The following is a 20,455-nucleotide window of genomic DNA, read 5'->3' as shown; positions in this document are numbered from 1 at the left end:
TAGTCTGGGTTGTTGTCCAGTAAGGCTATGCACCTAAATGAGAGAGAAGCTTGTTTCTACCCTGTTTCATGGTGCATTGTCTCCCAAACCTGCGGCTGCTCCTTTTGTCCCTATTTTGTGCTTGTCATATCCTTTTCAGTGCTTATATTATAATTTTTCTGAGGTCAAGGCTGCTTTCTGTTGTTCCTCCATGCAGTGTGTGGTATAACATCATTCTGGATGATGTGTTATCATTGAAAAGCAATATGCTGTGCAGTAAGCACATACCAGCTTTCTTGCAGCTAGTTTTCGCATCTTATAGGATTGCTTTTCACCCTAAGAGTGTAGGAGAGCCTGTATCCTTATGGTGAAACCCTTTGTTGCAAGAACTGTGCTGCTATTTAATGGCTGGGGCTTCAAAGAAGCTTAAACAGCTGGGAGTCGGAATTCAGCTGAAGTGCAATTTCAGTGCCTATTTCCTGTCTCCTTAGCAAATCTTGTCTCTCATTTCTAGGACTGGTAATCCAATCCCTTTCATGAAAACTAAATGTGTAAACAGATTTTTCAAATACTTGGACATGTGCAATCTTCGAGTATTGTCATGATCAGCCTTGGCTGTTTTAATCTGGTTTTGTTTTTAAACCTGACCTTCAATATGTGTTTTTCCAAATACATTTCTGTCTTCTTTGTTGGTTTCCATTTTTTTGAGATCATGTCATTGCTATATAGCTGGAGAAAGGGTAGTACTGAGAGCAATGGATCTTGGAATGCAAGTGAAGACTGTTTTCTTTAACGCACAGCTTCTTGAGCTATTACCATCCAGTACTTAGAATGAAAGGATAACAGGGTATTGTGAGCCATATTCTTCTCTTGATATTCAGTTCATGTTAGTAAGCTGCTATTCTGTAAACTCTGTTGGAAATAGCTCTGCTATATATGGATTGTTTTCCTCTCAGTAGTAATAAATAAATAAATAAATAAAGTCTATATATATCAGATAACAAAAAGGAAACAATTATATATATATAATTTTCTTCCTAATTTTCTGTTTACTTAATTTATGTTTACTTTGGGAAAATACTTGGATTATTTATAACAGTTATACAGTAAACTCTTGTGGCCTCTAAGAGGTATGTGGATTAATGACTTCTCTATGAAATGTTTTACAACAGTGTACTGTGGTGTTTTAGAATGACTGCTTAGTTAAAATAGTCACTAAGGGCATGTTATTCACATAGGCATCCCTTGTAGAAAACCTACGCATTTTTTTACTAACTACCCATTCTGACTTGATTCAATAGTGTACCATAGTATATGTATATATGACATTAAACCTATGAATAGGTCCAGTTGTTTTAAAGTTAGTTGTGTTTCTTAGAATGCTATACTGAATTAGGCCTTTAAGGACTGCATTACTATGATACAAAATACATACAGTCAAAAGAATCCTCTGGTTTTATACAAAAGGCGAGGGGTGGGGGGTTGGCTTTTTTTTTAGTTTAAGAGTGGAATATATGTTTTCTTTAGCTGTAAAAGCACAATCAAGGCAACATGATAAGTGAGTCAGTGTTGTAAAAGTAAAACTAATTTTGCCTTCACTCACATGAGCTATAGAAGGAGGAAGCTTTATTGTCCCTGGGAAGGTGATAAGGCAGAGTAATTGTATATTATACTGTCCTGGAACATCTGCCTGAAGACTGTTGGAGCAATTCATCTATCATGGACGATACAGCATGTTTTGTCTTTCTGCTTTAACCCATCCCCATTGCTGGCCTGCACGAAGGTTTTGATAGGGACTGTGCCTGGGCTGGGGCACACATTAATCAGTCCCCTTGTTCAACACTCCAGCTGACATAATTACAACCTGCGCACAGCAGTTATTCAAGTCGAGTCCTTGTCACTCGTGGTGCGAAACTACACAGCTCAGATCCCGAAGGAGATTGCCTTATCACACAGAACAAGGGCTCACAGGAGTTGAAGAGAATAGAAATGGGAAAATGTCTTCCAGGAGTACTATATATTCCTTTAAAATAAGACATTTGAGAGACTTACAAGGGACAAAGAGAAGCATTGTGCAAGGTCTGAAATGAACAGGTTATTATTTTTAAAAGGATTACACAGGCCATTTTTGTGAAATGGACATGGATTATTAAATAAATTCAGTGGTCTCTCTCTCTCTCTTATCATTCAGTGACTCTGCCCTATTAGTTTTCTTCAGAAGTGATAAAATAGTTTTTGACTTGTGTAAAGTTTAAGTATCTCTCAGTAGAAATCATCAGAACACAACTAATAAAAGTGCACACATTATACCAGTAAAATTGGCACACACATAAGGGAAGATCCACAAGGATCAGAGTTAAGGACAGAAGAAGAAGCATGCAAAAGGGCTTTCAAAGATGAGCAAGTTCATTAGTTTCTGCTGTAGTATTATACAGAAATGTGAAAGATAAGGCCAAAGAACAAGATTCACATTCTACCATTTTTTTCCCTGTTTTCCTGTTAACCCTCTGTGGGACAAAAGGCAGGTCTGTAGCACCATACATACTAAATGGAAGGAGTTTACTTTCAGGTAGCTGGACCTTTTATTATTCTTATGTTTTTTTTCCTCCAAGACAGAACATTTGCCTACATGATCATAGGATAATTTATTCAGCGTGTATCTATAAAGTTCCTCAATATGACATATTTTCATTGGCACTTTAACTCAGAAGGCTATCCCATGGTGTTTAAATTTTGTTCATCTTCAGTACTAGATCAGCCTGCAGAAGCAATGCACTTCAGGCAGTTCCTATTCTTTTCAATCAATAGACTTGCCCTGATTGCTCATCTAGTTAAAATACAGCTTCTAATATTTAAACATAATTGTGTAGAGTTGAAAGAACATAAATTATCTCTTCTGGGTGGTCCAATTTTAAAGTAATACTTTTACAAGACAGCTTATCTGGGACTTTAGAATAGTTTGAAGTAAAAGTGCTAGAAACTATTTTATACATTTTACTCTGCTAATATGCACCTCTTTCTTTGCTAGATAAGTTAAATATATAGTTCAGTGCTTTGATTCAACTGTACTCCATTTTAGTATCTCTTGGTGAAGTCCACAGCACATTGAACCTGATGTGTAGGTCTACTTTGAAAAACTAGCTACATGGAAACTGCAATTTCTTACTGATCGCAGGGGCTCAGTAAGCTGCTCTTAAAAACAGTTTTCTGTGGGTGAGTGATGGCTGTGAAGTAAGCTCAAAGTACAGAGCCAAATGCTGCATTTACCTGTATTTGTGCAGACAATGGCATTATGAGGACATAATATCAAGAGAATGATGTTTCTCTGATATATACCTTCAAGGCACATCTTGGATTAGAAATATCGGATAATTAATCATACCTCCAACTAAAGAACCAGATTTGACTTTCAGAATCTAAGATGGGTTTGCAGTATTGACAGCCAGGAAGAATACGTTTTAATTTGCAGACTGTGCAAATGTCCATGACATCATGGAAACAATAAATGTCTGACCCCAAAATGACATTTTTCAGACTTAAACTGTACTTCTTGCAGACTTTAAGCTGGGAAAGAGCCTTAAGCTCAGCTAGTCTGACCTTCTACATAAAACAAACTACACATGTATTTTGCTCTGTATTGAGCTAGTTTGACTAAAACATCATCTTCTAGAAAATTTTGTCTTCTAGAAAGACATTCAGGTTTGATGAAAACAACAACAGTTGGAGAGCCCATTCCTCTTGTGTGAAGGGTTAATTGCACTGATTGCCAAAGAAATTGTGCTTTACTTCCCATTTGAATTTGTCTGTAACTTGTAGTCATTGTTTTTGTCTTTTCTCTGTGTTAAGGTGCCTCTTAATGTCATGCATTTATTCTCTGTTAAGTTACTCATGCTCCAAGCTCAAGTCTAATAGGCAAAACAGAGTTCTTTAAATTTTTTATTTAAGGGTTTTCTTCCTAACTTATGTTTCTATTGTTAACCATTTTGTGGCTGTGTTCTTTTTAAAAGATAGGCACTAATGTGGGAAGTATATATGCTAGAATTAGTTTCCCCAGTGTCATAACAGAACTTTACATCCTCACATTTGCTTGCTGCCTCATTGTTTATACATCTAAAGATGACATGGGACCTTTCTGCTTATAGCATTGCACTGGAAGCTCAAATTAAACTGTTGCTCCACTAATCCCTAAATCATTTTCAATGTCACAGCTTTTCACGGTATGTTCTCTCATTCCGTAAGTTACTTGCATCCTTTGTGCAAAGGTGTGAGACCTAATGTTTTAGTTGTATTTGTATATATTTTTGTTAAACAGGCCTAGTTTATGAAACCATACAGCTCATTCTATATGGCTGCAGTGTCATTGTTATTAATCATGCTACCCAATTTTAGTGTCATCTGCAGATTTTATTAGCAGTGATTTTATATATACTTTTGGCATGCATAACAGAAGTGAATCTTTCGGGCAGTTAATGTTTATTCCAAAGATAAATCAGAGCATTTGAAATGAGAAATAAAATGACCATCTCTTTTTTGCATGGGGGGCTGGGCCTGGGAAAGGACAAGAAGAGGCAATATATTAGCATTAAAAAAACACTTGGAGCAGAGACTGTACAGACCATAGTGCTCTGGATATGAATCCAGGCTGCAGAGCAACAGGATCTGCCCTCTAGGGAGCTATGTTGTCACTAAAATGGCTGAAGGAGCTGACACAAAGGCCAGTTGGAAGAAGTGCCATCTGCATCTGAGATTGACAGGCAGCCTTTAGGGTCTGTTGCTATCATTTCTGACTCCAGCGACATTAGGAATCCAATTTCATCTCATCACAGCTACTAGACTCCACACCCTTTCGGAGGCTCCATCTACACTTTTATATTTGTGAAAATATTTTATGGATTCCTGAGGATGTACAAACAGAGCCTACAGAATCATTCAGAGTAACTTTATGTGGTCATTAAATGCAATACAATAGGGAAAAAAAAATTGATGTTGAAAGGAAAAGTGTGTCTTCAATTAAACTCATCCTAGCTTTTTAAAAAAATGGATGCTTTCCATGGTCTTATTCCAGCAAGGTATTTGATCATGTACATAAATTTAAGCTTGTGAGTCATCCTTTTGAAGTCAGTGGGACTGCTTGTACTTAAGCTGCACAAGTGCATAAGTACCTTGCTAAATCAGGGCCTATGATGCTTAAATCCCAGTCTCTATCCTTACACCACTGCAGAGATGCTATTTCTCAAACCAAATTCTATTTTATGCCATCTGCTCCAATAAGAAAGAAAAGGGGGAGGGGGGAATCCCATGAACAATAGAGTGATTATTCTCAGTTACTGAGAAATAGATGAACTCCACCTGCTATTTCTGCCACTGAAACCTTGGCTGACATAGTGCAGCAGTGCACTGCGCACAGCAGACCTTTGCATCCCTTATGCAGACCTTTGCGTTGCTGGTACAGTGCAGGCAGGCTGAGCCAGTGGGTTTGTGAGCCAGGCCATCACAGGGCCCACTGTCTGCAGTGACACAGGGGCCAGGAATCCCATTAAAGATTATGGAGAGTTTTCGGTAGGAGACCATTCCTGTGAAAAATTTTGCTTTTTTTTTTTTTGCTCATTTCTTTTGTACTTTTTTTTTCCTATTCAGTAGAAGTAGACACTGCCACTCTCTCCAAAGAGTTACACAGGCAGGCTCTCAGCAGCTGAGCAGCCCACCGCTCCCCTGCACCTTTCCCTTTTGCACGGGGGCAGCAGGGAACACACGACAGGTCAGCAGCTGAGGCATGCCTCCCTGCCTTTTTGTATCCTTTCCATCTGTTCCTCCCAGTTCCTGTAGTTTGACCATAATTTCCATGTTTTTGTCTATTTATTTTTTTTTCTTCCTGCAGAAAGCAGATTTAAAGGGAGCTTTTAAGGCAGCAAGACAATATTTTCTTGGAATCAGATTTTTTTTCTGAAAAAATAAAGTTTTCTTTATGTTGTGAAATCTGTTGCAAAATGAGCATTTTTTAGGGAAATATTCTGACTGAAAATTCCTGAATAGATCTAGATGCCAGCACTGTTTTTATACTAAAGTTTTTTAGAGTGCAGAGTTGTAACCTGCCTACAGATTCCTAGGAGGTAAACAAGGCTAGAGTACATCACTTCTTATTTCCCCTCAGAATTCCAAATTACTCTGTATTTGCATATAAAAGAGTTCATTTTGGCTATTGCGATCAACCCCTTGTAGCACATGTATTTGCAATGATCAATTCTTTGAAATTGGGATGTTTGCTCATTATAAATTTAATGGTAGATCTGTGGCCAGATTACAATTTGGACATGCTAGTCTGCTGAATGGAGCTGAGACACAAGCAGTAATTATCAATCTTCCATCCTTTTCAGTGCTGACGCACTAGTTTTTGCTGCTTCCCTACAGGGCTCTGCTACTTTTTAGCAGCCAGCATTGGACATCTGTCACACATACTGTATGTCATAACAAATAGATCATTATATACAAAAAGGAAAGCTATAAATGTAGAAAAGCAGAAAACATTACGATTATTATGCCTGGGTGTTACTATAATGCTGTCAGAATAAATCCCAAATACACTTTTATTATTTTCTCTGTGAAACTGACTGTACCGTAAAATCTCATTAAAAATGTGAATGTAGTGTACTCTCCCTTATGGGCTACTTCATATTATCTGAGTGGCAATACATGTAGTACATGGCAATACATGTAAAACATGGCAATGCATGTGGCCATCAGATTGCAGGATGTGAATTTTTATGAAACTTTGCGTCTGTGTTCCAGTCATGTTATCTTACTACCATTGGAAAGCGTCAGCTGTGGGTGAATGTTCACTGCAGAAACAGCTATAGTGGTCTAAGTGTTGCTGTCCCCTAGCTGCTCCTTACCACTGTCCACCAGAGGTCTTCAGGAACAGGATAAAGAGATGTCTGTCAGGACTGACACAGGCAGAGCAGATCTTGCAGTGGGCACATTGTAGTTGACCTCCTGAGGTCCCTGGGAGCTGTGTGCTGCTAATTCTGGCAATAATATCGTAACCCACTTGATAATTGAGGTCCGTTGTAAAGCGCCAGCACTTGTATTCGTGTGATTGTTCCCCCCACTCACTTAAAACCCAAATAAAAGATAGAAGGAAAACTGCAAGGAAAAGGTAACTGAGGGGCTGGAAACAAGAATACTAAGAAAATGTATGATATTATATACACACATGATATACAAGTACATATGTTAATCTATAATGATAATTATAGTTTTATAATGGTAAAAGTGGTAAAAATACGAGTTTCAAGACATTTCACAGTGCCTTTTGGGCCATCTTTTTTTTTTTTTTTATTTCTTCAGCAATACTATGTTGACCTCTAGCACTGAGGAGGTAAGCTGACACTATACGTTTTAAACTTGTCTTCTGAACAGTGTTTGTGGCGTATGCAGGTTGTATAGGACATTGTAGCTAGTTTGAGTTAACTGGCACTGAGTTTATTTTATTTAAAAAAACAGAAATGGAGATAAGTCTTGAGTATGCTAGGGAGGATTTTTGTTTTGTTTTGTTTGTTTTCTTTGCTTAGCGTAAGTTGGGCAGGGTAACTATCTCTGTGAAGGTTTGCATTGAATAAGGCTGTGACTATAGCGAAATTAGCTCAGACTGAGGTGTGTGTTTCTTTCCTGTCACAAAATATTTCCCATTAGGTTGTTTACCATCACCCTACAGTGTGCTGGTTTTCATGCAGTTTAATCCAAGTAAGAAATAAAGGCAGTCTAGAAGGCCTGTATTTTGGGAAGCAGTGACACTGAAAGAAATCGAAAGGTCCAGGCATATAAATGAGTGAATGTGAGCTCTTAGTGCATAGGGGAGTGTCCAAGAGCTCCCAAAATTCGAGGTTTAGCTGGAGAACGCTGAGAATGGGGGGAGTCATGTTGTCCGTGTGTGCATCACTGGTGTGAAATGCATGTTCACTTCTTGTATTCAAAGTTTAAAACAGCATCTACAAGTGAAAATGACTTTGGAAGAAGCTGAAGATTTATCAAAATGAATTTGAAGAGCTCGATCTCTGTAACTTATCCAGTAGAAGATTTGGTAGTTCAAGGTAGCAGAAGGTGTGTGAAATGTAACGCTATCCGCTATCTGGAAGCAATAGGATTAGAAATACGATGTGGTTTGTGTAAGTGAGGATGATCAGCTATGGAGCCATTTGCCTACAAGTACAATGGATTCCCCATCACTTTCCATTGGATTTGAATGTCTCCCTGAAAATGATGTTTAATTCCAGAAAGAGTTAGGGTTTGAAGGAAGAATCACTAGGCAAACCTTTATGAACTCTGCTATCCATGAGGTCAGGCTAAATAAATAAAGAAATGTTCCTTATGTCCTTATGATGCCTTGTGTCTCTAAAAATCTATGGCTGTCCTTTTCGAGTTTAAATCAAAACTGCAATAATGTAATTAAAGACAATTAGTTTTCCAGATTAGCTGACATTTTCTGAGAGTAAGACACCTGCAAATTTTGGTTAATAATTGAGGTTAAGAATCTATGATGATACCTAGGAATTTAATCAGAAGTTTGCTATCATTGTAACTGCTTATATTTCTGGAAGAAAGTGTCTAGAGACTTTGATATTTTTACCTCAGAATACTGAATACTGCTTGCAATTTCTGTGTATTTCTTACAGGTTTTGTAGCAGGGTATAAACAGTGCTGAAGACTTTCAGAGTGTTCTCTGTGCCAGAGTGAATTTTATTTATACTGATGAACAGAGGAAAATAGAAAGAAATCTCTTCACTCCGTTGGCTGCATCACCATGTTTGTTTTCATGTTGTAAATAGTGACAGCCATGGAGCTGCCAAAAGTCCTTTAGGTTGTATGCATTCCTCTACAGAAAGAGGCTGTTTGTACCTAATGCCCTGGAGAAATTTTTTTGAAAACAGTTCATTTTTGTGCAAATATGAGCCCTACAAGATGCTAAAATATTTAAAACTTAGTGGGCTAGATAATTAACATTTTGCCTTATTTGCACCTCTGAAACCTTTCATTTCCATGTCTTGTAGTAAGCATCTTTTTGAAAATGTCAGACACTGCATAATGGAAGAGTGTTCCAATTTCGGTTTCCTATTAGTTAAACATCATAATAAAAATAGGTTGCTTCCTACTATATTTCGTTTAGCTGTTGAATACAGGGCTAATATTATTATCATGTACAAAACCTTTAAAAATGTAGAAACATTTCCATTCTGCATGAGTTAGTTTAGAATTAATAGATATTTTATGAATTTCTCTTATTTCATGAATTTTGTCAAAAATGACACATAAAGGATGAGGACAGCAAATATCTCCAGTATCGGGCAGCTCTGCCGTTAGCTATTGAATTATTCTGTTTACTTGGCCTGCTGAAATCAGTGCAGCTGGCTGGGAGGAGGGCAGAGCATGACCCTCTCCTTCCAGCCGCAAGATCGGGGCTGAGCTCCTTTTCAGGGACAAGTGATGTCCGAAGCCTGCCCTCATACAGCTTGCACCACTCACTCTCGAGGGGCTGCCGGCCTGAGCCCAGCAAGATCAGAGGTTATGGGGGAACTGCAACCACAGCTAGGACTTGCTGTGGGGACCTCCGCGCCAACCATCCTCATTTGGCACAAACTCCCTTCAAGGCTCATTGTGCCTCCTGTGTTTCCATGCTGCTGCTCTGGCACTTCAAACTCTCGCCTCTGCCTCATGCGAAGTGCAGGTCTGGGCTCTACTGTCCCAGAGCCCCTGACAGTGCTGCTGGTTTCAGTGGGGAAGACCTAGACTTGCTGAGGAGTTCGGTCAGTGGCATACTGTAGATTGCCAATGCAAGTGAGCAAATGTCTGTGTAAGGAGAGTTGCACTATTTTTAGGGGTTAGATGAACAATCATATTTTCGGGCTCAGGGATGAAGGCAGTTATGAGAACTTTTGCTCTACATGTATTTTTCCACTGTCCTGTAGATTACGTGCTCTGTTTCTTGCTCTTAGCGCAATTCCCTATTGTTTGCTAACAAAACTGCTATATGAATGTAGGAGAGAGGCAATGGGAGTGGGAAGACAAGGCAAACAATGGCATACTGACAGAATATGCAGGCATTTTGTATTACTCCTAAACTTCCACTTTTCTCCACTCCACTCTCCCAGGGAAGCAGATCAGCATGGCTTAGAAAAAGAGGGGACTGAGATAACGAGGGTGGGGGCCACCTGCCACCACTGGGCTTCGATGTCAGTTTAAGGGTGCTGCCTGTGCAAGCAACACTTGCTGCAGAAAAGCTGGGTAAACTGTTTTGTTCCCATCCTTGGAATAGCAAAGTTTGGTTTTAGCCCCACTGTGGAGAAGCTTTGAGCCTGGTTGTCATAGTGGACATGGACACTGGAGGTGTCCATTGAACCTGAGTTTCATTCCGGATTATGATACCTGCCCAGCTCTTTTTGCTGTGGTATGCAGTTCCTCTGTAGGTGTGTACCAGTATTCTGAGATTTGGTTACAAAGCGACAAAGCATGAAAATTAACTTACTTCAACCTTGCATGTATTGTTCATGTTGAAGAAAGTACAGTTTTACAATGGACCAGTCATTTCCTGTTTGTGATATTTGAAGATGCCGTAACCTTTAATTTGGAGCAACAAACGAAAGACAAATAACTGATAGGTAGGAACTGACTTCTAATGGCAACATGCAATGTGCCGTTTGAACAGGGATATGAACTGTTTTAGGGTACATGGAATGCTGTGCGTGCACATTAGAGATAAAATCCTTTTTTTAACTTCAGCTGAGAAGAGGTTTTTCTTTCTTCTTTAGCTGTAGCTGCATTTCTCGAGAGAAACTTGCCGTCCTTCTCCCTTACTTCACGGGATTGTCCTTTACAGAAATGACATACAGCTGGAGCTCTCCCAGACATGTGCAGTGGAAAGTGGGTTTACACCCTTCCCAACATACCAGTGCTCGATGGAGGAAGTCAAACAGGCTTGTGGCATGAGAACTGAGGGCTGAGCTTTTCAGCTTCTGACAGTTCCTGGTCATCTGCAACGTCCTTAGGAATATGTCCCATCTCCCTTCTCACCATGTCATAGCACTGATAGGACACTGAAAACTATATGCAAGCCTTCCACTTCCCTGGCACTGAATTGTCATGGAGTTTGGAACAAGTCTCATAAACCTTTCTTCATTTCGGATAGGAAGACTCACTGCAAGAAATGGTAGAAAAAAGGGACATTTCTGTTCTGCTTCTCTGTATCAGCATTGAATGCAAACCCAGACTACACCTTCAGATTAATTAAGCATCTATACTGAATGCTCATCCTGTTATTTCACAGGATTTCACATATTTATTTGTTTGCTACCAAAATTCAGAGTGGAACTCTAAAAGCAGAAAGATTTTATTCTACAATTTCATTTGGGCTAAGTTCTTCATTGCCAAATGAAGACAAAGGGAATCTTTACCTCAAAGTTTATAAACTCGTGGAATTGAAGTCTATAACACAAAGCCTGTCAAATGCTTAGCTATCATTACTATTGCAATGATATAATATTTTAGTTAGATGTTTATCATCCTATAGCTTTAATGAAAATAAATTGCTGTTTAAAATCAGAGACCTCTGTGTTTAGTCATATGAGATAAAGTCATGCAAGTACACACATACATGGACTTTTGGTGGTTTTTTTTGTGTCAGACATACAATAACATATTTGTACCATTCTCAGGAGAAGACTCCTAATGAAACAGGCAGTCAAAGCACACTGAATAATTAAAAAAAAGAACAATACATTTTTGCCATGTCATATTTAAAGGTATTACTTGGCTTCAAAAGTGCTTGGATTTACCAGTTGTTACCTTCATGGTTTACTTTCTGATTACAATTCCTGCATTGCAACCTAATACAAAAGACCATTTGTAATGCCTTGTGATCTTTTATTCCTCATTTCTATTAAGCCTTTCTGGACTCATCACATGGAAAAATATTTTTTTAAACTTTGATTTCTTGTGATGAATATATCAGTATGTTGATATGTTTAGTTACAGACTTTTACTGATGGCTAAATAAATGAGAATTTGGGATTGCTCCATTTAAAGTGGTTGAAGCAAATTCACAGATAAAAGGAGGTAGGACTGGCCTTTTATGACTTGAACCGGCTAGGTTTTCTTCACAGCTGTAATATGGGCTTCCACAGATCCTTTATACATTTCACAGAACTATTTCAAAGTAAAAACAAGTTTTATATCTTTCCTTAACATAGTCTGATAGCTGAGCTAAAAGGACATAGATATTTTATTTCAGATTTGTATGCTCTACTTTAATCCACTGCCCTTTAAAGTTTAACCCATGATAGAAGGTTACCAGATTGTCTCCTACTTTCATTGCAGTGTACACTATCTGTTATTTTTCTAAAATATCCATTTCACTTTAACAACATTTATAAGCATTATAATTTTGGGGGGGCTGAATCCTGAAAGATGCTGAGGACCAAGCTTTCTCATATTTTTCAGTGAACATAAGTGTCTTCTCTGACATTCTGAAGAGTCTGATCATTATACTGTTATATAGCAGATGGACATGACAGAGGGTGAGCTTTGGCAGCACCGTAAGGCAGATATCAGCTTTACTATGACCATCTCCAAGGGAGAGACAAGCACTCCAACAGAACTTCAAGCTGCTACCTCCAGTTTATTTTGGGGGTCTTTTTTAGGTGCCTGTTAGAGTGGTATCTGTAACAGTGACACCTAGACAATCAGTTGCTCAAGATAGTACTGTTGTCTTATTTAAATATATGTTAAACATTATATATTTATGTATTTCAGCTGGGCGGGTTTTTTTTTTAGTTAAACTGGATTAATGTTCTTAGTTTGCCAACATTGATAGGATATAATACTAAGAAGGTCTATAAAAAAAAATATTGTACACAAGCCATTATTTTGAATCAGGAAGAAATATATTGGTTGCTTCCGCTTAAAAAGAAATTAAAAAGCAGTATATAGTATATGGGCTTCATCAGAGACTTTACATATTTAGGAAATTCTAATGTAAAATAAATTTAGAGGGAGAATGCAAAATTTTAAAGTCTAGAAATTAAAAATTATTGTCATATTGTGGAGCATTTTAGATAAAATGTAAGGTTTCTTTTCACTTTTTTCAGAAATAATATTAATATTATGTATTTAGTATTGCTGTGAGAAATAGCATTTCCTTGAAGTGCATAAAACTAGTTGTATATGTATCCTGAATTTATACATGAAAACTCAACTCCCTACAGAGAACCCATGTTTCAGAAATAAATCAGAATACATGTATGTTTTGAAAAAGGTGTGAACTTGAGAAGGTCCCTTTTATTTTCTTCTGTGATCACTAGGAAGATGATAAGAATTGGTGGAATATTCTTATAAAAATCAGTCACAACAACTCCTGTGGAGTCTAGGAATGTGTAGGAAAGGTTCAGATGAGCTCCACCAAGAATGTTACAGGTATCTATGCCTCTCTCGCACTGGGCCTAGAGCTCAGAATGCCTAAAGAAGAATCAGTTTCGTTGAGTTAAGTTTTCCTTACTTTCTGTCCATCACCAACAACCAGAAAAATAAAAATGGCACAACATTTGCAAATGTGAAATTTTTCATTTTTAAATGCTTCTTGTTTAGATGTATTGCTCAGTTAATCTGAAACAGTTTGGGGAGTTTTCATGCGAAGAACAACTTTCATACAAATTTCAAGGAGACAGAAGAATTGCGCAGATTGTGGAAAATTAGCTTTAACAATGACTTTTCTCATTTTCTGTCATAACCTCAGGTTTTATTTTCAGCCAGTGCTTGAATGTCTAATAGTGAGTAGATTATTATATAACTTATTTCCTTTTTTTCCTCACTTTTTAGGTCCAACTGTGCTGAAAATATCCGTAAACACATCTTACATACAGGAAAGCATGAAGGAGTAAAAATGTATAACTGTCCTAAATGTGATTATGGAACCAACATCCCAGTGGAGTTTCGTAACCACTTGAAAGAACTACACCCAGACATTGAAAATCCTGATCTGGCATACCTGCATGCCGGTAAGGTCATTCTTCTCTTTGTTTACAAATTCTTCACTTTCCTAAATGGTCATGTGTAAGTGGTTGCAATTAGACAGCGGGCTCGTACATGTTACTATTATTTAATCTGAAGAAGAAAATGATTTTAAAATGAACTCCGTCTTCTTCATGTTTTCACAAGGGGTGAAGGTGATGCATTAAGTACTGAAATCCACTTATGTTTCACAAACAAAGCTTGCAGTTTTATGTATAAGCATCAGAAATGTCTGCTATTTAGATGACTCATTCTGAAATCTAGTTAAACTTTTATGGTGAAATATTGGTTTTTTTAATGTTTGTGTTGACTCTCTCTGCCTCCTCCTCCCAAAGAATAGAAAAGCAAAATTCCCTAAGAAATGCAATGGTAAATTAATGTACCACCTAAAAACTTTTAGATTTCATTACAGCAAAGCAGACAATATTTAACACTAAAAGATACAACAGCAGAGAAGCAGCATCTTTACTGTTAGAAGAAGAAAGAATAATTAAAATAATATGAAGAAGGTACCAGCCTCATAAAATAATGTAGCAGATAGATAGTGCGTTGCAACCCTAAGACAGCAAACAGTTAAGTGATTGCTTAGTTTTTAATATGTGAATAGTCCTTCTGATGTTAACAATACTATTCACATACTTAATTAAGAAAGAATTAAGGGTTTTGCTAGCACATGACCTACCTAAAGAACCTAAAGGGACTCACGTATAAATCTGAATTAATATTTCATGTTCCTTGTCCCCCTATTTTATTATTATTGCTAATTTCACAGTAATGTTTTACACGATGCTTTACAGAGTTTGAAAATAATAGGCAAAAGTTCACTTTCTAAGTTGAGCAAAGAACATGGAAACAAATAAAAGGCGAAAGAGGGCTACAACAAAACACAAGTTCCATCAACAAGGTCCGTATGGTTTTGAGGCTTTATATTAGAAAGCACACGCATGGTAGTCACTTCAGGAATACAAATCAGAAATATTGCTTTGGAAACAGAAATTGAAAGAACAAAGTTGGGATGTTTTCTGTTTAGGAACAAGACAGTTTTTTCCAGAGATTGTAAAGTTCAGAATAGAAGACAGAAGTGTAACAGGAACATCAAGATAGCAGAATAAGAAGATGGAAAGATGTTAGGAGCAATAAAACGGAATTAGACTAGAGCTTGAATGAAATGTGATCTTAATTCGGGAGAGACGGATAACTTAGACATCACAGGGAGGGCAGACAAGTCAGAGCAGTGGGAAAAGAAGAGCAGATGACAAGAAGGAAGAGTTTGTGAATCCAGAGGAGGAGGAAGCTTTGTGGGCCAAATTCTGCCCAGAAGATGCAAATTAATCTTTCATTAAAGTACTACCTTTGGTACTGTTCTGTCAGATTTGAATCTTCTTCTGTAAAGACTTGATCTTATAAATTTGAGAGCCATGTGTCTGTAAAATACCTGAGCTAGAGAGCTTTTATTTAGCACTATGCAGTGTGTGTATGCTAAAGTTATTTTAAAATCTCTTAGTTTCCTCAAAATGCTTTTCTGACTAGAGGCAGTGTATTATTTGTACCATATATTCCTATTTGCCAAGTATTCCACTTCATTTTGGAACCAATCATTATGTCATGTCAGCATATGGTGGATAATATCTGGATGTGCAAACAAAATGCCAGTTGGCAGAATACCAATTTCAAAATAGGTCAGAAAACTGATCACATTTATAAAAGTGAAGTGACTAAAGTGAATGAATATTCAACTCAGAGCTTAAATCCAGACACTATTGCTTATTTACTACAATAATCCCACTTAAAATAATATGAAACATTCAAATATTCTCAATAGCCAGAGATACATTATTTATATGTAAAAGAGGAAACACTGGTAGAACCACTAACAATATCCCAAAATTACAAAATCTTTTAAGTTTCCGCATTGTTTGTTCAAGACATGTATATAGGTAAATGAATTGCTCATTGTAGCATACTGTGGTAAAGCTATTCAACCTGCTTGTCTTGGCAGTGTAGGGAAAATTGTTATAAATGTGTTGTATACTAAAGATCATCTCCTTTTTTGTATATATTAATCCTTATACTGGAGAAATCCCCTTGCACTTAATAGGGTACTGTACAAACATATTAGAACTAGCAAAAACTGGCTGCCACCTAATTATTGCTAGGCGAGCCTAGAATTGGTATACCACAAAAGTGTGTTGAAATAGTGTTTGCATAATCCCGTCTCTAAAAGGGCAATACTATATTTTCCTTTCAGGAAGAAACACTACTAAAGCAGGACCTAGGTGGTAATTGTGCATTCACCTCAGACGTTAAACTGAAGGCTTTTTCATTTCTTCTTTTCCATCCATTTCTGCCTGCTGGACACCTGAGAGTTAAAGATTTTACAGAAGATTTTTAGAGGAATGAGAGAATAACTCCAGAGCCCTGGCTAACATTTCTTATCAAACTAAGATTTGTTCTATGTCTGGTTCATGGTTACTGATTGCATATTGGTCATTGCCTATACCCACAGAGAATCCACAATATGATACAGAACTCTTAAGGATGATAGGAATATGAAAGTGTCATAAAAAATCAATTTTTTAACTAAAACTTATTTCTCTTCCTTTTGTGTTCTAATATTGCTTTGTAACAGGAAAGCCATCCCCCTTGCTTCTTTGAGCAGAATAGAAATAGAAGACTAGTCAGAAACTCCTTTGCGGCAGCTCAGCAAGATCAGAGCTGTAGGTTATCTTTAAGGTGTGGCTGGGAGTAAGATTCAAGCCTCTTTCTCATCTGTGAAATGGAAATTATCAGTTGGATTTCTAATGCAGAGTTAATACTCTTTGAAGTAATACTAATATCTGTTCAGCTTTCTTTGGCTATTAATATACTGCTTTATGGGGTCAATGGCAGCAAAGAGCTTGAAGAAGCTGCATTTCTAGGGAAAAAGCCTTGGAAGGTGGGTGAGGGAACAAGTTAGATTCTGCATGAGTGAGAGTGATACTGCAGTTGACAGGTGATAGCCCTTTCTATTTTGCATCTTTGAAATCCTTTATAATGTGAGGAATTAATATATGGAAATGCTACAAAGCCAGGTCTGCAGAGTTTCTTTCCCCTTTTGCTATAGACTCCATCTCAGAAGGAGATGTTTTATTATGCAACTCTATTCTTTATAGACCTCAAGAAGTATCATTATATGTTTTAAAACAATGGCAATTGAGAGAATATTTCTGTCTTTAGTATCGAATGTGTCCTGCACTGTTTTTCTCAGTGCTTTGTCTGCTTTGGAGCAGCATCACTTCGTAGTGATAATTTTGGTTTGAACTAAATGTTCTTCATTTAGGAGCTGTTGTCTTACAGACATTATGATATCATTATGATGCATTATTTATGTCCAAAGAGAATAATATCTATGGCGTGACAACCCCATTATTCCAATAGCTGCAGAGACCATGGCATCTCGCTGTGCGTGTAGTACTCTCGTGTGGATACTAAAGTGGCAGTGAGGCAAAAAGCTCTTCAGAGGGAAGAGGAACAGTTTGCTCATTATTATTTTCTTGATCATGTTGAAAGTTATGTGATGATACTGTAGTGCTGGAGCACTATTTGGCTCTGATATAAAAATTGGGAGTCACACTGTGGATGACTGTTTCAAAACTCATAGGGATGTCAAGTGGTAGGAGTACCAGCACTGTTTTTGTCCTAAGGAAGTCGTCTTTTTCTGCTACCATTATCTTGTCTGTGCTAATCCTGGGACTGGGACTTCTGACTGCAGTGTCTCTGATGTTGACAGATGTTGCATTGTTTTTGAACTTGGTTATCAGTAGTTCCTCCATGATTCTTAAATGGGATGGATGGCTGGAAGCAAGGTAGCAGCAAAGATTTTGTCTATATCATTATTTCTGTGCACTGTTCAGAAGTGAACAGGATCTCCAGGACTGAGTGCCGCTGTAGGAAGTTGGAAGAATCCCATTTTTGCTGTGCCACTAATTTGTGTTGGGCTTGATCTGTGTCTGAATTTCCCCATGTGCAAAATCAGTGCAATGTCTATACAGTTCAAGGCAAAAATCATTTGCTTAAAAACAGTTTCACAACAGTCAGCTATTTGATTAAGGAACTACGTAAGACATTCAACAGAAAATTCTGAGGTGTTTTATTAACTTAGAATTAGCAGTCCTGAACTCTTTCTTGCAGCTCTGTCCTTTAAAAAAAAAAGAAAAAGAGAGGGAGAGAAGAAAAAAGAAAATCAGGGAAGGCAGAACAAATTAATCATGTTGTTTGATAAGGGTTAGTCCACTCTTTCTTTGAAAGTGATACTGTGCTTCTGTTGTGCCAAAGTTACGCAGCATGCTCTGAGAGCATCTGCCACGCTGGGCCCTGCAAGTAGGAGCAGGAGAGGATTGTTTATTTTTGTAGGTCCTGGGAGAAGTACAAGTGTAAGCTGCTTCCTCCAGCTGCACAGCCATCTTTCTGGGTATGCCTGGAAGTAGAGCTTTGTGTGCCTGTGCCTCCATGAAAATGGAGGTGCCTCGTTAATTATAGGTGCCCCTGGGGTTGGGCATCCGTTGAACAAAGATTGTGACGATTGTGTTTTGGCAGTTAGCTGCCGATGTGGTGATTGAATGCTTAGTCCTTATGAGGAATTACATAATTCATGACCAAAATGATAGATAGGTACATGATTATAGTGTATGAGTTGCTTCACAGGGAGAAAATATCAGATGTGAGCAACTCTTAATCTAGCTGAGAAAAGCCTCGGAAAAATCAGCTACTGAAAGTGTAGTCAGACAAATTGCAATGAGAAATAAGGTGTGTACATTTAAATATGAGGTCAGTTGATCCCTGGCATCAACGACCAGAAGAAATTGTGCCTGTTCCACTCCTTTGAGTCTCCAGAAAACTGGATGTCTTTCTGGAAGATAGGCTTTAAGAGGGCTCAAGGTTGCTGGGCTCACTGTGAAACTAATTAAGTGAAATTTAAAGGGCTTTGATATACTGGGAGTCAGACTAGTATCTAATGGTCATTTCTGGTCTTAAATCTCAAGACATTCTCAATCTAAAGCCTCTTGGTGCAAGGGTCGTGTTTGCGAATCTGAAGTATTGTGATAGTAGAGGGTAGTTCAGGAGACACATAAGTCCCCTGAAGTGCTCTTTCTCTTTCAGATGACAGTCCCATTAAAAGTACCATCGGCGCTAAATTCTTACCCTCTTTGAGCCTGAAGTACCTGTGCCTGACCAGAGATATACTTGCCTAAAATAATTTTGTTTCTAGTATGTAGTTAAATCCTCCATAAAACACATAGGAACATTCATTTGACCGAAAAAAAAAAAAAAAGGTGTTAGAAGAATCCTATTGAAATGCTGAAATGCTGCTCTCTTGGTTGACAGTTTTCTTACTGTTTTATTGACTCCTGAGCTGGGAAGTTGATGAAAAGGCTGATCAATGAATCAGCTGCTCAGGAGGTCAGGCTGGTTCCTGCGCTTTGCTTTTTGTGGCTTAGGGGAACAAGAGTTGGGGGATACTTCAGTTCTTTCTGGAGAGCAGTGAAAACAAGGAAACTTTACAGCAAAGTCTTTTTAATACCTAAGTTTGGGAAATATTTCTCCAAACTTTTTGGAGTGTACTTTCCAAAAGGCTATGCTCTGCACACATTCCTCTTTCTGTTTCTTTAGCTTTTGAGAAACAAGGTTATGCTGGCAAACCGCGGTGTGATTACATCATCAACAAGGGACAAAATCGTGATGCTATCAGTTGTAGCAGTTGCAATATTCATGAATGGAATTCTGAAAGTTCAAATAGTTAAGTCCAAATAAAATTATGATTCTTATCCCACTTGACAGCTACATTTATCAAATTATTAAGAGAAAAAATTGATTGCTAAAAGTTATGGTGTGATCTATTATGTGATTTTATCAAGGTATTACTGTATTACCAAGTGGAAACTGTAGACTTACTCAGAATGTGAATTGAACACAGATAACTTGATAATTACTGGTATACTAGTGCTTTTCTGTTCTTAAAATTTTCATTTTTTTCTTGTCTTTTTTCTCTTATATCTTTTCTCTGACTCTTTAATAGAAAATATAAAGGTGAAACAAATTAGAAAAAAATCAAATAATAAAAGATATATTTATTCTAATTCCTCTAAATTTATTGAATTAGGAAAATATAAAATGAATAAATTCTACTTATTAATGATGTACAATTTTGTTTGCAGGTATATTTAACTTCTTTCTTGGTGTAGTTTTGTTCCCAGTCTTTGTCTTTATTAAGCTAAAATAGACTTTAAATGCTGTAGTTTAGAACAATATGAAAAGTCTGTCATTGCTAGATATAGGCAAATAAGGCAGAAGCTTTTACTTTAGTAGAGTATTGCTTGGGTTGCTAGTCAGATAAAACAGTATTTTTGACGGCTGGTATACTTGAAAAAAAGGCAGCACCAGCTCT

General features: G+C 37.5%; 1 protein-coding gene across 4 annotated transcripts in view; it reads left to right on the top strand.

Annotated features, from left to right (window-relative positions):
* Positions 1–20,455, top strand: part of ZNF407 (zinc finger protein 407) — a 348,080-nt gene that overhangs the window by 235,838 nt on the left and 91,787 nt on the right. For 3 of the 4 annotated variants that reach the window (XM_064507125.1, XM_064507124.1, XM_026100710.2), the window contains one exon: positions 13,840–14,018. In XM_064507125.1, coding sequence (XP_064363195.1) covers positions 13,840–14,018 — 179 coding nt within the window. Of the gene's footprint in view, positions 1–13,839; positions 14,019–16,279; positions 20,077–20,455 lie in introns of those variants that run through there. The other variant, XM_064507126.1, reaches the window with a different exon arrangement.

Source organism: Dromaius novaehollandiae, chromosome 2 (genome assembly GCF_036370855.1).
Source record: "Dromaius novaehollandiae isolate bDroNov1 chromosome 2, bDroNov1.hap1, whole genome shotgun sequence".
NCBI classification, from domain to species: Eukaryota; Metazoa; Chordata; class Aves; order Casuariiformes; family Dromaiidae; genus Dromaius; species Dromaius novaehollandiae.
This window is presented reverse-complemented; position numbering and strand designations above follow the sequence as displayed.